Source organism: Phacochoerus africanus, chromosome 8 (genome assembly GCF_016906955.1).
Source record: "Phacochoerus africanus isolate WHEZ1 chromosome 8, ROS_Pafr_v1, whole genome shotgun sequence".
NCBI lineage: Eukaryota > Metazoa > Chordata > Mammalia > Artiodactyla > Suidae > Phacochoerus > Phacochoerus africanus.
Window position 1 is genome coordinate 114,996,259 of NC_062551.1, and position 15,051 is coordinate 115,011,309.

The 15,051-nt window shown below is 42.1% G+C and overlaps 1 protein-coding gene across 1 annotated transcript in view; it reads left to right on the forward strand.

The window, feature by feature from the left end:
• The window catches only part of DSG2 (desmoglein 2), a 53,490-nt gene extending 39,089 nt beyond the window's left edge, over positions 1-14,401 (forward strand). Inside the window, exons 10-15 of the mRNA XM_047794043.1 lie at positions 189-331; positions 596-823; positions 4,999-5,232; positions 8,076-8,197; positions 10,205-10,540; positions 12,661-14,401. Coding sequence (XP_047649999.1) covers positions 189-331; positions 596-823; positions 4,999-5,232; positions 8,076-8,197; positions 10,205-10,540; positions 12,661-13,683 — 2,086 coding nt within the window. The 3' untranslated portion in view covers positions 13,684-14,401. The remainder of the gene's footprint in view (positions 1-188; positions 332-595; positions 824-4,998; positions 5,233-8,075; positions 8,198-10,204; positions 10,541-12,660) is intronic.
• The last annotated feature ends 650 nt before the right edge of the window (positions 14,402-15,051 follow it).

Genomic DNA, 15,051 nt, shown 5'->3' on the forward strand with positions numbered 1-15,051 from the left:
TTCCAAAGAAGTGTGATAAGCAGTAAAGAGAGGAGCTTTTAGGATAGTTTCAAGACATTTTAAAACTTTCCAAACAAATGCTTATAATAAGAACATACACAATGAGGCAAAAATTAGGCTTAAAAGAGTTGTAGGTAGTCTCAGTTTATCCAGAGCTCAACATTAATGTTGTGCCTGTTTTCTAACAGATATGCCAAGTTGGAAGATATAGACAATTGGATTTATGTGGACTCTGCCACATCTGAAATTAAACTTGTAAAAATTCCTGATTATGAATCCAGATATGTCCAAAATGGTACATACACTGTAAAGATTGTGGCTGTCACCGAAGGTAAGTTATTAAATAGGTTTCTTTTCCTTGGTTATATGTATTTAGATTTTATTTTCCAACTTTGGAGACCTTTATTTTGACCTTGTAGAAAGGTCAAATGGGTAAACCTTCACATTTCTACTTCTTTAGTGGACTTGATCTGAATAGGAAGACATAGCTAAGATAGGCTATTAGTACCTTCTTACCAGCTGGGCAAGAGAATTCAAACTATGTCCATTACGAGCAGTACAACCAGAGTATACTTTTTTTTTCCTTATTTTTAAGAATATCCTAGAAAAACCATCACTGGCACTGTTGTTGTCATGGTCGAAGACGTCAATGACAATTGTCCCACACTGGTCGAGCCAGTGCAGATGATCTGTGATGACGCGAAGTATGTGAATGTGACGGCAGTGGACCTGGACGGACCCCAGAACAGCGCACCTTTCAGTTTCTCTATCATTGACAAACCAGCAGGAATGGCAGAAAGATGGAAAATAGTACACCAAGAAAGTAAGCAAAAGCACGGGGCTACGTATTTGAATATTAAACATGATAGAAACCGAAAAGCTTTATAATATCGGGGTTTTTTTTCTTTTCATGAATGATGTTTCCAACACAGTGTTTTAAAGAAGTTTCTAGGGAGTTTCCTTCGTGGCTTAGTGGTTAACGAACCCGGCTAGCATCTATGAGGATTTGGGTTTGATCCCTGGCCCCACTCAGTGGGTTAGGGATCCGGTGTTGCCATGAGCTGTGGTATAGGTTGAAGACATGGCTCAGATTCCACGTTGCTGTGGCTGTGGTGTAGCCTGGCAGCTGTAGCTCTGATGGGACCCCTAGTCTGGGAACTTCCATATGCCACTAGTACGGCCCTAAAAAGCAAAAAAAAAAAAAAAAAAGAGTTTATAAAGTGAAGTTTTGAACCTCAGGTTTAGTGTTTTTGATCTGCCTAATAGCAAATACCCTATTTGGGGGGGAGAGAAGGGAAATAGAAATCTTAATGTCTTAAAGTAGCTGGATATTCTCCAGATCGCTCTTGAAGTGGTTTGCCTCCAAAGCTGCGGAATACTTTGTCTTTCTAAATAAGCACAGCAATCATATGCCTTCTAAAAATCTTGATGTATGGTTTCGATGATTCCATTAAAAATAACGTTTACGGAGCACGTACCATGTGCCAGGCACTCTGCAGGCCCATCATATGCATTAGCACACTTACTCCTTACCCCGTCACATTATTCCCTATTACAGCTGAGAAAGCTTTGGTGTAACTAGAGTTAAGTTTGTCCAAAGTCGCAAAGCTGGTATGTGATAGTCTGTACTGTACCAACTCCCCCCCACCCACGCCAGAGGAACAAAAGCATATATATCCGTATCTTAGGACATATCCCCTTGTTGACGTGCTCTTTTGAGTTCCTTCAAGGTGGTTTCAAATGCAGAAAAATCTATCCAGGAAACTCTTGTTTTAAACAGTTAGTAGTCCTTTCGGAAAAGTTTAAACTATAACACCTAAATGTTTCTTAACATATAAAGCTGTTTTTTTAAGCCTAGCAAATTTTACAGTCATTTTATTTTAAAAGGTTTTGTATCATGTTTGGTCCAATGTACAAATTAAAGACCTGTAACATTTCCAGCTATATTTATAAATTTAATATATTTGGTTTCCTTTTTAGGTATTTCAGTGATCTGAATTAACAAAGAAAATTTTCTTCTGATGCCTATGCTCTAAAATTCCAATGAATATAACTTATAAATACATCAGACCTGAAATCCTCTTCAGTGGTCCAATACTGAACAAACCAGGGATATTTCAACCTAAAACCCTAAGTCTAAATTAGTAACATAATCACACATTTTGGAGTTACAAAGCTGCTGTGTTAATAGGGCTAATTTTCTTAAAAATATAGCAAGTATATAAGTACAATAACAAATACAAATGTTTCTTTATCATACAAAAATATTAAAACTATGTATTTAATTTGCTTAAATATTTTTATACTTAATTCTGAATCTTCTTAGGATATAAACTTAAGTTCCCATTGTGGCTCTGCAATAACGAACCCAGATAGTATCCGTGAAGACTCAGGTTCAGTCCCTGGCCCAGATCAGTGGCTTAAGGATCCAGTGTTGCCGTGAGCTTCGGTGTAGGTCACAGATGCAGCTCGGATCCTACATTGCTGTGGCTGTGGTTTAGGCTGGCAGCTGCAGCTCCTATTCCACCCCCAGCCTGGGAACCTCCATATGCCACAGGTGCAGCCTTAAAAAGACAATAAATAATTAATCTTGTTAGGGTACACACTTGCAAAAGATAGTAAACCCCCCAGGTAACTCAGGTTGTCTCCCCTCTAAGGATGATAGTCACTATTCTGATTAATTAATTAATTAAGATCAAGCTTTCAGTGAGCTGGAGATCACGACCTGGTTGGTCTCCTGGCTCACATTGTCTCATTCTGTACTCACAGAAGTCTGGGACTCTCCCCTAGGCCGACTGCTTGGTTGGAGTTCGCCTTTCTTTGACTAAGATATGTAAATGTGTTTGTATTGAACTTGCTGGAATGCTAAGACTTCCTTATTTTATCTAAGAAACACGTGATGTTTGGGAGATGCCAGTCTGGTCTAAGCACTTGACCTAATATTAACAACCCTAGAAGTTTAGTGCTGCTATTGTCAACCGTTTACAGAGGAGGAAACAAAGATGCAGAAAGTTTTATTAACATTCTCAAAGCCAAGGCTAGTTAAGAGCTGGAATTAGGATTTGAACCCAAGCAGTCTGGCTATAGCGTCTCCACTCTCTACCTTTATGTCCTGTTGCCTCTCCAGATACATAGTGGATTTTTTTCTTTTCTTTTTTTTTTGAAACAGCCGCACCTGCAGCTTATGTAAGTTCTCAAGCTATGGGTTAATGAAGCTCCAGCTACCGGCCTGTACCACAGCCAGCACTGGGTCTAAACCGCATCTGTGACCTATGCTGCAGGTTGTGGCAACGCCAGATCCTTAACCCACCAAGCGAGGGTGGGGATCAAAGCCACATCCTCACAGACACTATGTCAGGTTCTTAACCCTCTGAACCCACTGGATTTTCTATCTAAAAAGAAAGATATTTGAATTTGATAGGCTCTTGAATTTTTTTCCTAGCCTTAGAAACATAAAACCCTTGGGGATATACGTACATGTTGGAGTGTTATAACAAGAAGTCACCAAGGTTATACTTTATGTATCTAGACAGTTTAAAGAGACAGGATTCTCTAACCTAGGCTTTTTTCTCCTTGGTTATATAATATGGTGATCGACCAACTATCATGATAAAAAATAGATCCTACCTATTTTTATTTATTTGAGAAAATTTCAAAGTACAGAAAGTTCTAGGCTAATAAGGCAGACACTCTTATAACTACCGCCTAGAATTAAAAGCATCTTAACAATTTGTTGTTTATAGAGTTCCATCATGGCTCAGTAGTTAACAAATCTGACTAACATCCATGAGGATGCAGGTTCCATCCCTGACCTTGCTCAGTGCGTTAAGGATCCAGCGTTGCAGTAAGCTGTCGTGTAGGTTGCAGACACGGCTTGGATCCTTACTCATGTGATAACTGGTCATTATTTTTATTCATGTTGAAAGAAAAATTTTTAAATTATCATTGGTTATGTTTTTAAAAAAGAAGATAAAAGGTCATTTGCACGACATTTTCTGTGTAGTATTTTTAGCAAAAACGTGTGACCTGAATCCAGTCATGAGAAGACAATTGAACAAATTCAAACTGTGGAGCATCCTTTAAAATAAGTGGCCTTCAAAAAGGTCAAGGTCTTGAAAGGCCAAGAGGAAGTTGGACTATGGTAGATTATTAATAGAGACAAGGATGACAGCTAAATGCAAGGCATAATTTTTGATTGGATGTAGGATCAAAAAAAAAAAAAAAAAAAAAACCCCAGAGAGTAAGAGAGAGAACTCCAATAAAATAGGCATTTTCACTACAATTGGAAAGTTTGAATGTGTTTTATGTATTTGATAGTATTATATCAATAATAAATTTCTTGAGAGGGCCAGTGTCCCTTGGTCTTAGGAGGAGTATGCTGAAGAATGTCATGAGACCTGCAGCTTACCTGGAAAATAGTTCAGGAGGAAAAAAGTGTGTTTGTAGAGAGAAAATGTTATAAAGTGTGGGCAATTCATGAAGAGTATATCAATATTCATCGTAATCATCTTTCAAAGTTTTCTATAGATTTGAAATGTTTCAAAGTTTAAAATACTCAGTGTTGGGAACAAAAAGGTGTGTCCAAACCTGATCCTTTGCTATTTACCTTCATGTTTGGAGTGTCTGGCCTGAATTCATCAAGCATACAGTGTGAATTCAAAAGAGAAGTTATGGAAGAGTAAAACTTCCTTGGTAAACTAGTGGTTACCAGTGGGGAGGGGCAGGAATAGGGGTAGGGATTAAGAAGTACAATCTACGATGTATAAAATAAATGAGCTATAAGGATATATTATACAGCACAGGGCCTAAAGCCAATATTTTATAATAACTAGAAATGGAGTATAACCTTTAAAAAGTGTGAATCCCTGCAACTTATATAATATTATACCTCAGCTATATCCCAATAATTTTTTTAAAAAGAATGTTTCTATGATTTAATCTTGTCCCTTCCTTGGTAATGACTCATTTTTATTTCTTTTATTTTCTTGTTCCTTGTAGGTACCAGTGTACTATTACAGCAAAACGAACAAAAGGCTGGGAGGAATCAAATTCACTTCTCGATTTCGGATAGTCAGGGCTTCAGTTGCCCTGAAAAGCAGATCCTTGACCTCACGGTGTGTAAGTGTGTGGAAGGCAGAAGTTGTGCAGAAAGGCGATCTTGGTCTGACTCCTACGTTGGCCTGGGGCCTGCAGCAATTGCACTCATAATTTTGGCCCTTCTGCTCTTGCTACGTAAGTATTTTAAAAGCTACGCTCTGTAAGTCAGAAAGAGAAAGACAAATACCATATGATATCACTTATATGTGGAATCTAAAATATGGCACAAATGAACTGATCTACAAAATAGAAACAGACTCACTGACATAGAGATTACCAAGCGGGAGAGTGGGAGGGACTGGGAGTTTGAGGTTAGTAGATGCCAACTATTACATTCAGAATGGATTAACAATGAGCTCCTACTGTATAGCACAAGGAACTATATCCAGTCTCTTGGGATAGACCATGAAGGACGATAATATAAGAAAAGGAGTGTATATTTATGTATGACTGGGTCACTCCACTGTTCAGCAGAAATTGATTTACACAATGTTGTAAATCAACTATACTTCAATTTTTTTTAAAAAAAGAACACATAACTAAAAAAAGAAAAAAGCTGCGCTTTAGCTCTTTTATTAATTTTAGTGCCTTTTTAGGTTTTTTTTTGGGGGGGTGGGTTTGGTTTTGTTTGGTTTTTAGTATTTTGTTCCTTATAGGAGTCATTGATTCCTTTAGTTTTTTTCTAATCACACTAGAATGCTGTTGAGACTGAGTAAGGGAAACAACTGATCATTGATAAATTATCAAATTGTTGAGGCATTCTTCAAAATTTTGTTTTATAGAAATGCATCATTTCCTGATTTACATAACCAAAGTTATTGTGCATGTTCTTCAACAATCTTTTTTTTTTTTGTCTTTTTAGGGCCACACCAATGCCATATGGAGGTTCCCAGGCTAGGGGTCAAATCAGAGCTGTACCTGCTGGCCTACACCACACCCACAGCAACACGGGATCTTTAACCCACTGATGGAGGCTGGGGATCGAAGCTGCGTCCTCATAGATACTAGTCGGATTCATTTCTGCTGTGCCACGACAGGAACTCCCAACCTTTTAGTTTTTTAGTCTAAACCTTGTCAGCATCCCTATTTTGATAGGGTCTGTGAGGGAGGGCGGGATGTCATCCATTTTTCCAGGCCCAGGGCCTGGAGCAGTGCCTTGTGCAGAGAATGCTCTCAGAAAAGATTTGTGGCATGAATTTAGGTTATGGATACAAGATTATTTTACACACTCATCTTATTCCCATCAATCCTTGCTTTGCACCTTCAGCTCATCAGAGCTTCACCTCCTCACCCTCTGCTTGGCTGCCCCCGCACCTGCAGCAACAGGACCCAGACCCTCTGAGCACTTGCATGCTTCCCAACAATGACAGCCAGTCCTACCCTCCTTGCATGCCCCCCAGTGACCTTGGGTTTCCTCTCATGGGAGAACAGAAGCCTGCAGCCTGGGGTCATGTGGAACCACTCCCTTGGGCAGAGGAATGCCTCCAAGGCAGCCTCAGCTATTTCAATATCAGAAAAGGAGCTTGTCCCTGGTGGCCTAGCAGTTAAGAGTCAGCGTTGTCACTGCCCTGGCAAGGGTCCGATCCCTGGCCTGGGAACTTCCACATGCATTGGGCGCAGACCAAAAAAAAGGAGCTTGTTGGAGTTCCTGTGATGCTCAGTGGGTCAAGAACCTGACTGGTATCCATGAGCATGCGGGTTTGATCCCTGGCCTCTCTCAGTGGATTAAGGATCCAGCATTGCTGCAAGCTGCAGTGTAGGTCACAGATGTGGCTCAGATCCAGCATTGCCATGGCTGTGACATAGGCTGTACCTGCAGCTCCAATTTGACCCCTAGCCTGGGAACCTCCATATGCTGCAAGTGCAGCCCTAAAAAAGAAAAAAAAAAAAAGGAGCTTGTTAAAGCCATTAGTAGATACGCAATTGAATGTACAGCATTCAAAAGTTACCATCACCTCGATTTAATGGGTAAAAATACAGACATAATGGTAAATGACTTGACTTACTAAGTTTATAAGTAGGTAATGATACCTTTTATCTGGAGATACCTTGTGCTGCCTTCTCATCTCAGACTTCCTAGAGCCTAGTGTGGTACTTAGCACATGGCAGACACTTGATAAACATTTGTTGAATTACCCCTGGTTGATTTCAGTCTTTTCATTACATACAGTAACTGTAGTTACGATTACATAAAAAGGATTCTGTGGAGTAGTCAGTTTACAATTGGAAGCTAATTTGGGGTGGACTTCTCGCAGATGTGGTTAATTCTCTACTGATCAAGCAACCAGTGTTTGTCCCGATATTAAATTCTCTACTTCCTCCTGGAGGTGGAATAAAATGGAAAGAGCTCGAAATTTTATCAAATTCTGAAATGTTCTATGTATCCTAAGGGTTTTAAATGTAGAGCCATTTTAGAAAATAGTACTTAGGTCATTCCTAGGTTACCTGGAACCTCAGTGAGTCATGCCGTCTGCCAAATTCTACTCTGGGGTAAAGTGGTGACGTATTATAGAAGTTCCAGTGTTCTAGAATATTTGACTAAAGTTTGTCTACTCTTAGGAACTCTTGATGTTTTTTAACATATATATGTATGTATGTATTTTAGATGGTGAATTTTTTCACATTAAAAATCAAAGTGGTTTAGAAAAACAAAACTTTGAGCCATCATTTGGTTTTGATGGTTTGAATACTGTCGAATCCAGCCTTGGTGTCCCACTTGGCGACCACAGTCTTTGCAATGGACAAGGCCTCTGAGTCTGTAAGCCTCCTTCATGCTGCTTTTTGGCTTCGGTATAACTCACCCAAAACAAGCTTGGTGAAGTTGGATCAAGGGAAGAAGAAAAAAACAGAAGAATAGGGCTGTAAATAAGTGAAGTCTGAACTCCAGAAGCGATATCGCAAATTCCAAAATTTTGCAACCTAAATTTAGAAATCTGTCCAGACTAACCTTCTCTGTACTCAACTTTGTTTCTCTGCAGTTGTGCCGCTGCTTCTGCTGACATGCCATTGCGGCGAGGGCGCCAAAGGCTTTACCCCTATCCCTGGTACGATAGAGATGTTGCATCCTTGGAACAACGAAGGGGCGCCCCCTGAAGACAAGGTCAGATAATCAGATATCAGTGCAGCATGTCTTCCTTTCTGCTTTTAAGGGGTCTTGGGAGTGAGTCTAACATCTTAGGTCACGAGAGAGTAAAGCAGTCACTACAAATTTCATTCACATGCCTTCGATAATCACCAGGTTCGGACAACAGCATTTTTTGCGTTTGTTGCCAGGGTGGAGTTGAGGTGGTTGTGCCCCATTGTGACAGATCCTGCATTACAGAGAATGTAGAAGGGTCGGGTAGTGACACCAGAAATGGCAAGCAGGTTAAAGAGAGCAGGAGTGTGCAGGGATTGAGGTAGAAGTGTTTGTCCCAATATTAAATGCTGTCTTTCACAACCAATTGCTTCTCCATTTCCCTTGCATGTAACACACAGGTCCAGCAGAGGTGCATCCACAACCCCCGTGACAGGTGTAAAGTGTTGCAAAATTGCCCGTCCCATACCTACTTAATAGCCATCTCCCATCATCTCTCTATTGCATCTTCACCCAGTATCTCTCATCACCACCTGCTATGAGTGTCCTATCTAATAGGATATGATTTAGTGTCAAGTGTCAGAAAGCTCAGAGTAACAGTGGCTTAAATATAAACACTGGTGCAGGACCAGTGTGATGCTTCCTCAACAACATGGCCCAGCATCTCCTTTCTCAGCTGTTCCTCCGTGGAGGAGATCCCCTCTCCTGCTCTCCTCTGGCTCCAGACACTAGCCTCCATCCCCACATTCCAGCCCGCAAATTGGAGAAAAGTGAAGAATCACTTCTTTTGTTTTTTTTAGTTTTAACAGATTTTGTTTTATTGGCTATAAAACAATACATTGGCTACACAATATTACATAAGGTAGTTAATAATTTTTCTCTTAATGGAAATTTAGATTGTTTTCCTATTGGAGAGTTTGTTTGGAGATTCTAGCAGGGGAGCGCAGCTACTCATATGCCCTTGACCAAAGAACAGTCCTCTATTGGGGAAGGACCAGTAGATCAAGTGCACAGCTTTGGGAGGGATGCACATGGAGCTGTGAGGGAGGAAGGGGATACCCACCTAGCCAGTCAGATCAGCCACATCAACCCTGGTGATCAGTGGGTGACAGATGTCGCAGCCAGAGCTCCATCACATCCAAGAACCACCTTCTTTTTTTTAATGTTTTTATTATGGTTGATTTACAATGTTCTGTCAACTTCTGCTATACAGCAAAGTGACCCAGTCATACATGTGTATATATATATATATATTCTTTTTTTCACATTATCCTCCACTGTGTTCCATCACAAGTGACTAGATGTAGTTCCCTGTGCTGCACAGCAGGGTCTCATTGCTTATCCAGTCCAAATGCAACATTTTGCATCTACTAACCCCAAACTCCCAGTCCATCCTACTCCTTCCCCTTCCCCCTTGGCAACCACAAGTCTGTTCTCCATGCCCATGAGTTTTTTTTTTTTCTATAGGGTGGTTCATTTGTGCCATATATCAGATTCCAGGTATAAGTGATGTCATATGGTATTTGTCTTTCTTTTTCTGCAGAACCCTCCACCATTTCTCCTTGCAGTCACATTAACCAGAACTTAGAATGTTACACCTAGCATCAGCAGAGGCTTGAAAAGATAGTCTTTATTTGGGGAAGCCATGTTTCTAGACAGAAAAACCAAATAAGGGTCCTATAACCATAAAAGAAGACATCAAACTCTAAAGGAAAGTTGCAATGCCCTTGGTGCCCAGAGGGTAAATGAGCTGAGACAGTATTTAGTTTTCTGTTTTCTCCTTGGGTTATCTACTAATAAAACAAGAAGGTTCAGCAGAGATCTTCAGAAGACTCAAATAAATCAACTATTTTAATAAAAAATTTTTAAAAATTAAAATTAAAAAAGAAGACTCAAATTGAACAAACAAAACAAGTTGCCCTCATCTGCCTCATTTGTGGAGTTAGATAAATCCTTCCCGTTCTGTGCTCACTTAGCTCCTTCTCCCAGCTGTCCTGACCATCCATGACTCAACTCAATTTGCTCTCACAGGTGGTGGTCCCACTCCTGGGAGCGGATCACAGAGATGGTGTCGCAGCAGGCGGCGGAGTTGCAGGTATGATGAGCAAGGAGGCCACTGTGAAAGGAAGCAGCTCCGCCTCCTTTACCAAAGGGCAGCATGAGCTCTCTGAGATGGACAGCCGATGGGAGGAGCACAGAAGCCTTCTCTCCGGTGGGGCCACCCAGGTTACAGGGACCACAGGAGCTGTGGTGAGCACAGAAACCATGAGGACCACAAGAGCCACAGGGGCTTCCAGAGAAATGGCTGGAGCTCAAGCAGCTGCGGTGGCAGTGAACGAGGAATTCTTACGAACTTATTTCACTGAGGTAAGCATTGGTTTTTATGTGTGGGGGGAAAACATGTATATGTGAGTGGGATATTATTCAGGTAATCATTGCCTTGGATCTAAGCAGGACTTAGTTCCTTTTTAAAAGAGAACACTCACAGGCAGTGAAGGAGAGATGGGACCATTGAATCAGTCAGCTCAGTTATGTGAAGAAAACAAAACGACCCCACAATCTTAATCCTCGCCGAGGCTTCTTTTCCATATTCTTGTTTTTGCCAGTTGGTGGTACAGCTCTGCTGTGCTCCGTGTGGCCCTCGTTCCAAGGTGCAGACCAAAAAGGCAGGCTGGGCCCGGGAAGCTGCTGTTCTTGGGGTGCAAGGAACAGCAGTACAGAACCCAGCAGTGACCCTCAAAGTGGCTGCCTTTTCCCACTCACATTTCATTGGCCAGAGGGAGTCACATGACCAGGCTGCTGCCAGTGAGGCAGAAAGTGCAATTTCCTGGGATGGACCATAATGGAAAGTACCATTATAAAAAAATAAAAATTAAAAAATTTAAAAAAAGAACAGGGGGAGTTCCCATTGTGGCACAAGGGAAACGAATCCAACAAGGAACCATGAGGTTACAGGTTCGATCCCTGTCCTCGCTCAGTGTGTTAAGGATCCAGCATTGTCATGAGCTGTGGTGTAGGTTACAGACGTGGCTCGGATCTGACGTTGCTATGGCTGTGGCGTAGGCCGGTGGCTACAGCTCCAATTCGACCCCTAGCCTGGGACTTCCATGTGCTGTGGGTGCAGCCCTAAAAAGAAAAAAAGACCCCCAAAAAAGAGCATATATATATATATATATGTGACGAGTCACTTTGCTGTACAGCAGAAATTGGCACAACATTGTAAATCAACTATACTTTAACAAAAAATAAAAGATGCAATCTATTGCATCCACTTAAATTTTGTCCTCTGAAAGAGGGTACTCGTTCACTGTTGAGGTGGTTCACAAAAAATTAGGAGAGTTGCAGGAAAGACGAACAGGCTCAGTCAGGGAGCTCATGCCTAGAATCAAGAGTGAGGAGCCTTTATTGAGAGCAAGGCCACGCCTGGGGATGGGATTCCGAGGCGGCCAGTTCGTTTCTGTGCCCTCCCCTCTGCACGACTGCTTTCCCACCTTTTGCTCCCTCCTACACTCCTTTCTTTCCTGCTGTCTGCCTGCCCCCAGGTATTAGCTGGTCCCTTTTCCATCTCCCGGCCAGGCTCCATTCTGGTGCTGTTAGTTTTATTTCAATACATTTTTCCCTCTCTGCTCTAGTCCTGCACGAATCAGTCTTGCTGATGCATGTGTGCACAGCTTTTAATTTGAAAGTCATTTCAAACTCATCAGAAAATTTGCAAGAAGTTTCCAACTCTCACTATACTCTTTACCAGATTACCCAAATATTAACATTTTGCTACGTTTGCTTTTTGCTTTCTCTCTTCTGTCTTACACGCACAGGCACACTCGCTTACGTCTCCACAGTACAGAGATTTAACAGAGACACATTCTGTATTCCAGTTTAACCAATTATCCCAATACTATCTTTCATAGTCATTGTCCTTCCTGTCTAGGACCCAGTTCAGGACACTCCTTTCCATTTAGTTGTCATGACACTTTCGTCTCCTTCCATCTGAAACTGTCTTCTCTGCCTTTTTTTTCTTTCCTTCTTCTTTTTTTTTTTTTTTTTTGGTCTTTTTGGGGCTGCACCCATGCCATATCGAAGTTCCCAGGCTAGGGGTCGAATCAGAGCTACAGCTGCCAGCCTATGTCACAGCCACAGCAACTCGGGATTCGAGCTGTGGCTGTGACCTACACTATAGCTCGTGGCAATACCAGATCCTTAACCCACTGAGCGAGACCAGGAATCGAACCCTCATCTTCATGGATACTAGTTGGGTTTGTTACCGCTGAGCCACGACAGGAACTCTTCCTCTGCCTTTTCAATTTTCATGATGTTAATATTAGTTTAAGACTATAGGCCAGTCCTGTTGTAGGATGTCCTTAAATGTGCATTTCCCTAATGGTTCCTTGTAACTAGACTTGAGGTTATGCCTTTGGGGCAGGAATCTAGGGGCTTGTTCTTAAATGCTGTGCGTCACTCATTGTACACTTGTTTTATTTCTGGTTTAGAAAGTTGCCTCTTACACTGAGGAAGATGACATTCACATAGCCAAAGACTGCCTGCTGGTCTATTCTCAGGAAGAAACTGAATCTCTCCAGGGTTCCATTGGCTGTTGCAGTTTTATTGAAGGAGAGCTGGATGACCGCTTCTTAGATGACTTAGGATTGAAATTCAAGACTCTTGCTGAAGTTTGTTTGGGTCAAAAAATAGAGATGGATGCAGAAATGGAGCAGAGGCCAAAAGCTGTGAGAGAAACCAGTGGGCAGGCACCTTCCGGTTCACTTTATGAGCAAACCAGGGTTAATTCCGAGAATGCTTATTCCTCTGGTAGCAGCTTCCAAGTTCCCAAACCTTTGCCTGAAGTAAACACAGAGAAACTAACTCAGGAAATAATCACTGAAAAGTCTGTATCTTCCAGGCAGGGTCAAACAATAGCCGCACCACTTTCTGATCCATTGGCTTCTGGTAACATGATAGTGACAGAAACGTCCTATGCCACGGGCTCCACTCTGCCACCAAGCACTGTGATCCTGAGCCCCAACCAGTCTCAGGGCCTGATCGTGACGGAGCGGGTCTATGCCCCGGCTTCCTCCTTGCTAGATCAGCAGTACGCCAGTGAGGGTCACGTGGTGGTCACCGAGAGAGTGATCCAGCCCGATGGGAGCACATCTGGCCCTCTGGAAGGCCCTGGGCATCTCCCGGACGCCCACTATGTCATGGTGAGGGAGAGAGAGCGCTTCCTTACCCCCAGCTCCAGCCTGCAACCCCCGATGGCTGTGCCTAGTGTAGCCGTAGGACAGAACGTGACAGTGACAGAAAGAGTGCTAAGCCCCGCCTCCACTCTGCAGTCTAGCTACCAGATTCCCACTGAAACCTCTGTAACCACCAAAAAGACTGTGGTCTCTGGAACCAGAGTCCCAGGCCCTCTGCCCCACTTGGGCTTCGAGGAGCCTGGTCATTCTAATCATACCATAACCGCATCTTCCACCAAAGTCACCAAGCATAGCACCCTCCAGCATGCTTACTCCTAATCAGCCGTCGGCCACACTCTGACCCAGAGTGTAGCTAGCAGCGTTGATTTCTGATTTCCTGTTTTCAAAGGACCTGGTTTTCATAACCCTCACCAACATTTAAAGCACATAATACCTTAGGCTTAAACTTCTTCTCAGTCACTAAAATGCAGAGAACCTTACTCTCTCCTCTCTAGGAGTGCAATTCAGAAATGCCCCAGGACTGGCTGAGGGCATGATGGTGATGCTGTGCCTTTGGTGCCTTTTAGTGACTTGTGGCCAAACCATATTCACAAAGCAAGTTAAATAGAGCAAATCTGGCTTCTGAGAATGTATCAAAGTACTGGAATTCCCCAGTGACTCAGTGGGTTAAGGATCCAGTGTTGTCACTGCCATGGCACAGGTTTGATCTCTGGCCCAGGAACTTCCACAGCCAAAAAAAAAAAAGAATTTATCGACTGAATAGTTCATGAGCCATCCAGTAGAGCCACCCACAGCACTGAGTGGGCCGCTTTGCCTACCTCATTGTCATTTAACATTACTCTTCTAGCCCATACTTCCCTATACCTAGGAAATTATCAACAATTCACTTATCCAAAGATACATAACACAGTCCAAGTAACCAGTTCTGTTTGTTTGGTTTCCCTAAGCCAAGAGGCCCTTCAGTTCATGTAAGGTTAATTTAATTTAATTTAATTTTTTTTTTTTTTTGTCTTTTTAGGGCCTCAACCACAGCATATGGAAGTTCCCAGGCTAGGGGTCCAATCAGAGCTGTAGCCAGTGGCCTACACCACAGCCACAGCAAAGTGGGATCCAAGCCGTGTCTGCGACTTACACCACAGCTCATGGCGACGCTGGATCCTTAACCCACTGAGCGAGGCCAGGGATCGAACCCACAGCCTCATGGATGCTCATCCGATTCATTAACCACTGAGCTACGATGGGAACTCCAGTAATTGAATTTTAGAACACTAACATGGTAAGAACACACATTGTATGGTTCTGTGCATGTAACTGTGTGAGTGTGAGTATGTGTGTCCATACATGTGACTGAGCGTGTGTGTGTGTGTGTGTGTGTGTGTGTTGTATGACCTTCAAAATAGCATTATACCTTCCCTTTGTCTCTCAATAATCATGAAAATATTAAGTACTTCAAATTCAGTGGAATAATCCAGGGCAAAACTCATAAATATAGTTTATTTTTTATAGTAATAATATACTATTTTTAAAAAAACCCTCAGGACACATTATCTTCTAATTTAGTACAGCTATATTAACTATGAACACTGTGGTTAAAAGACTGTGCCTATTCCCCTGCTGTTTATCCTCAGTGCCGACTATGGGTGTGCCAAATCAATGTTTGTAGAATTAAACTGAATTTCAGAAGCC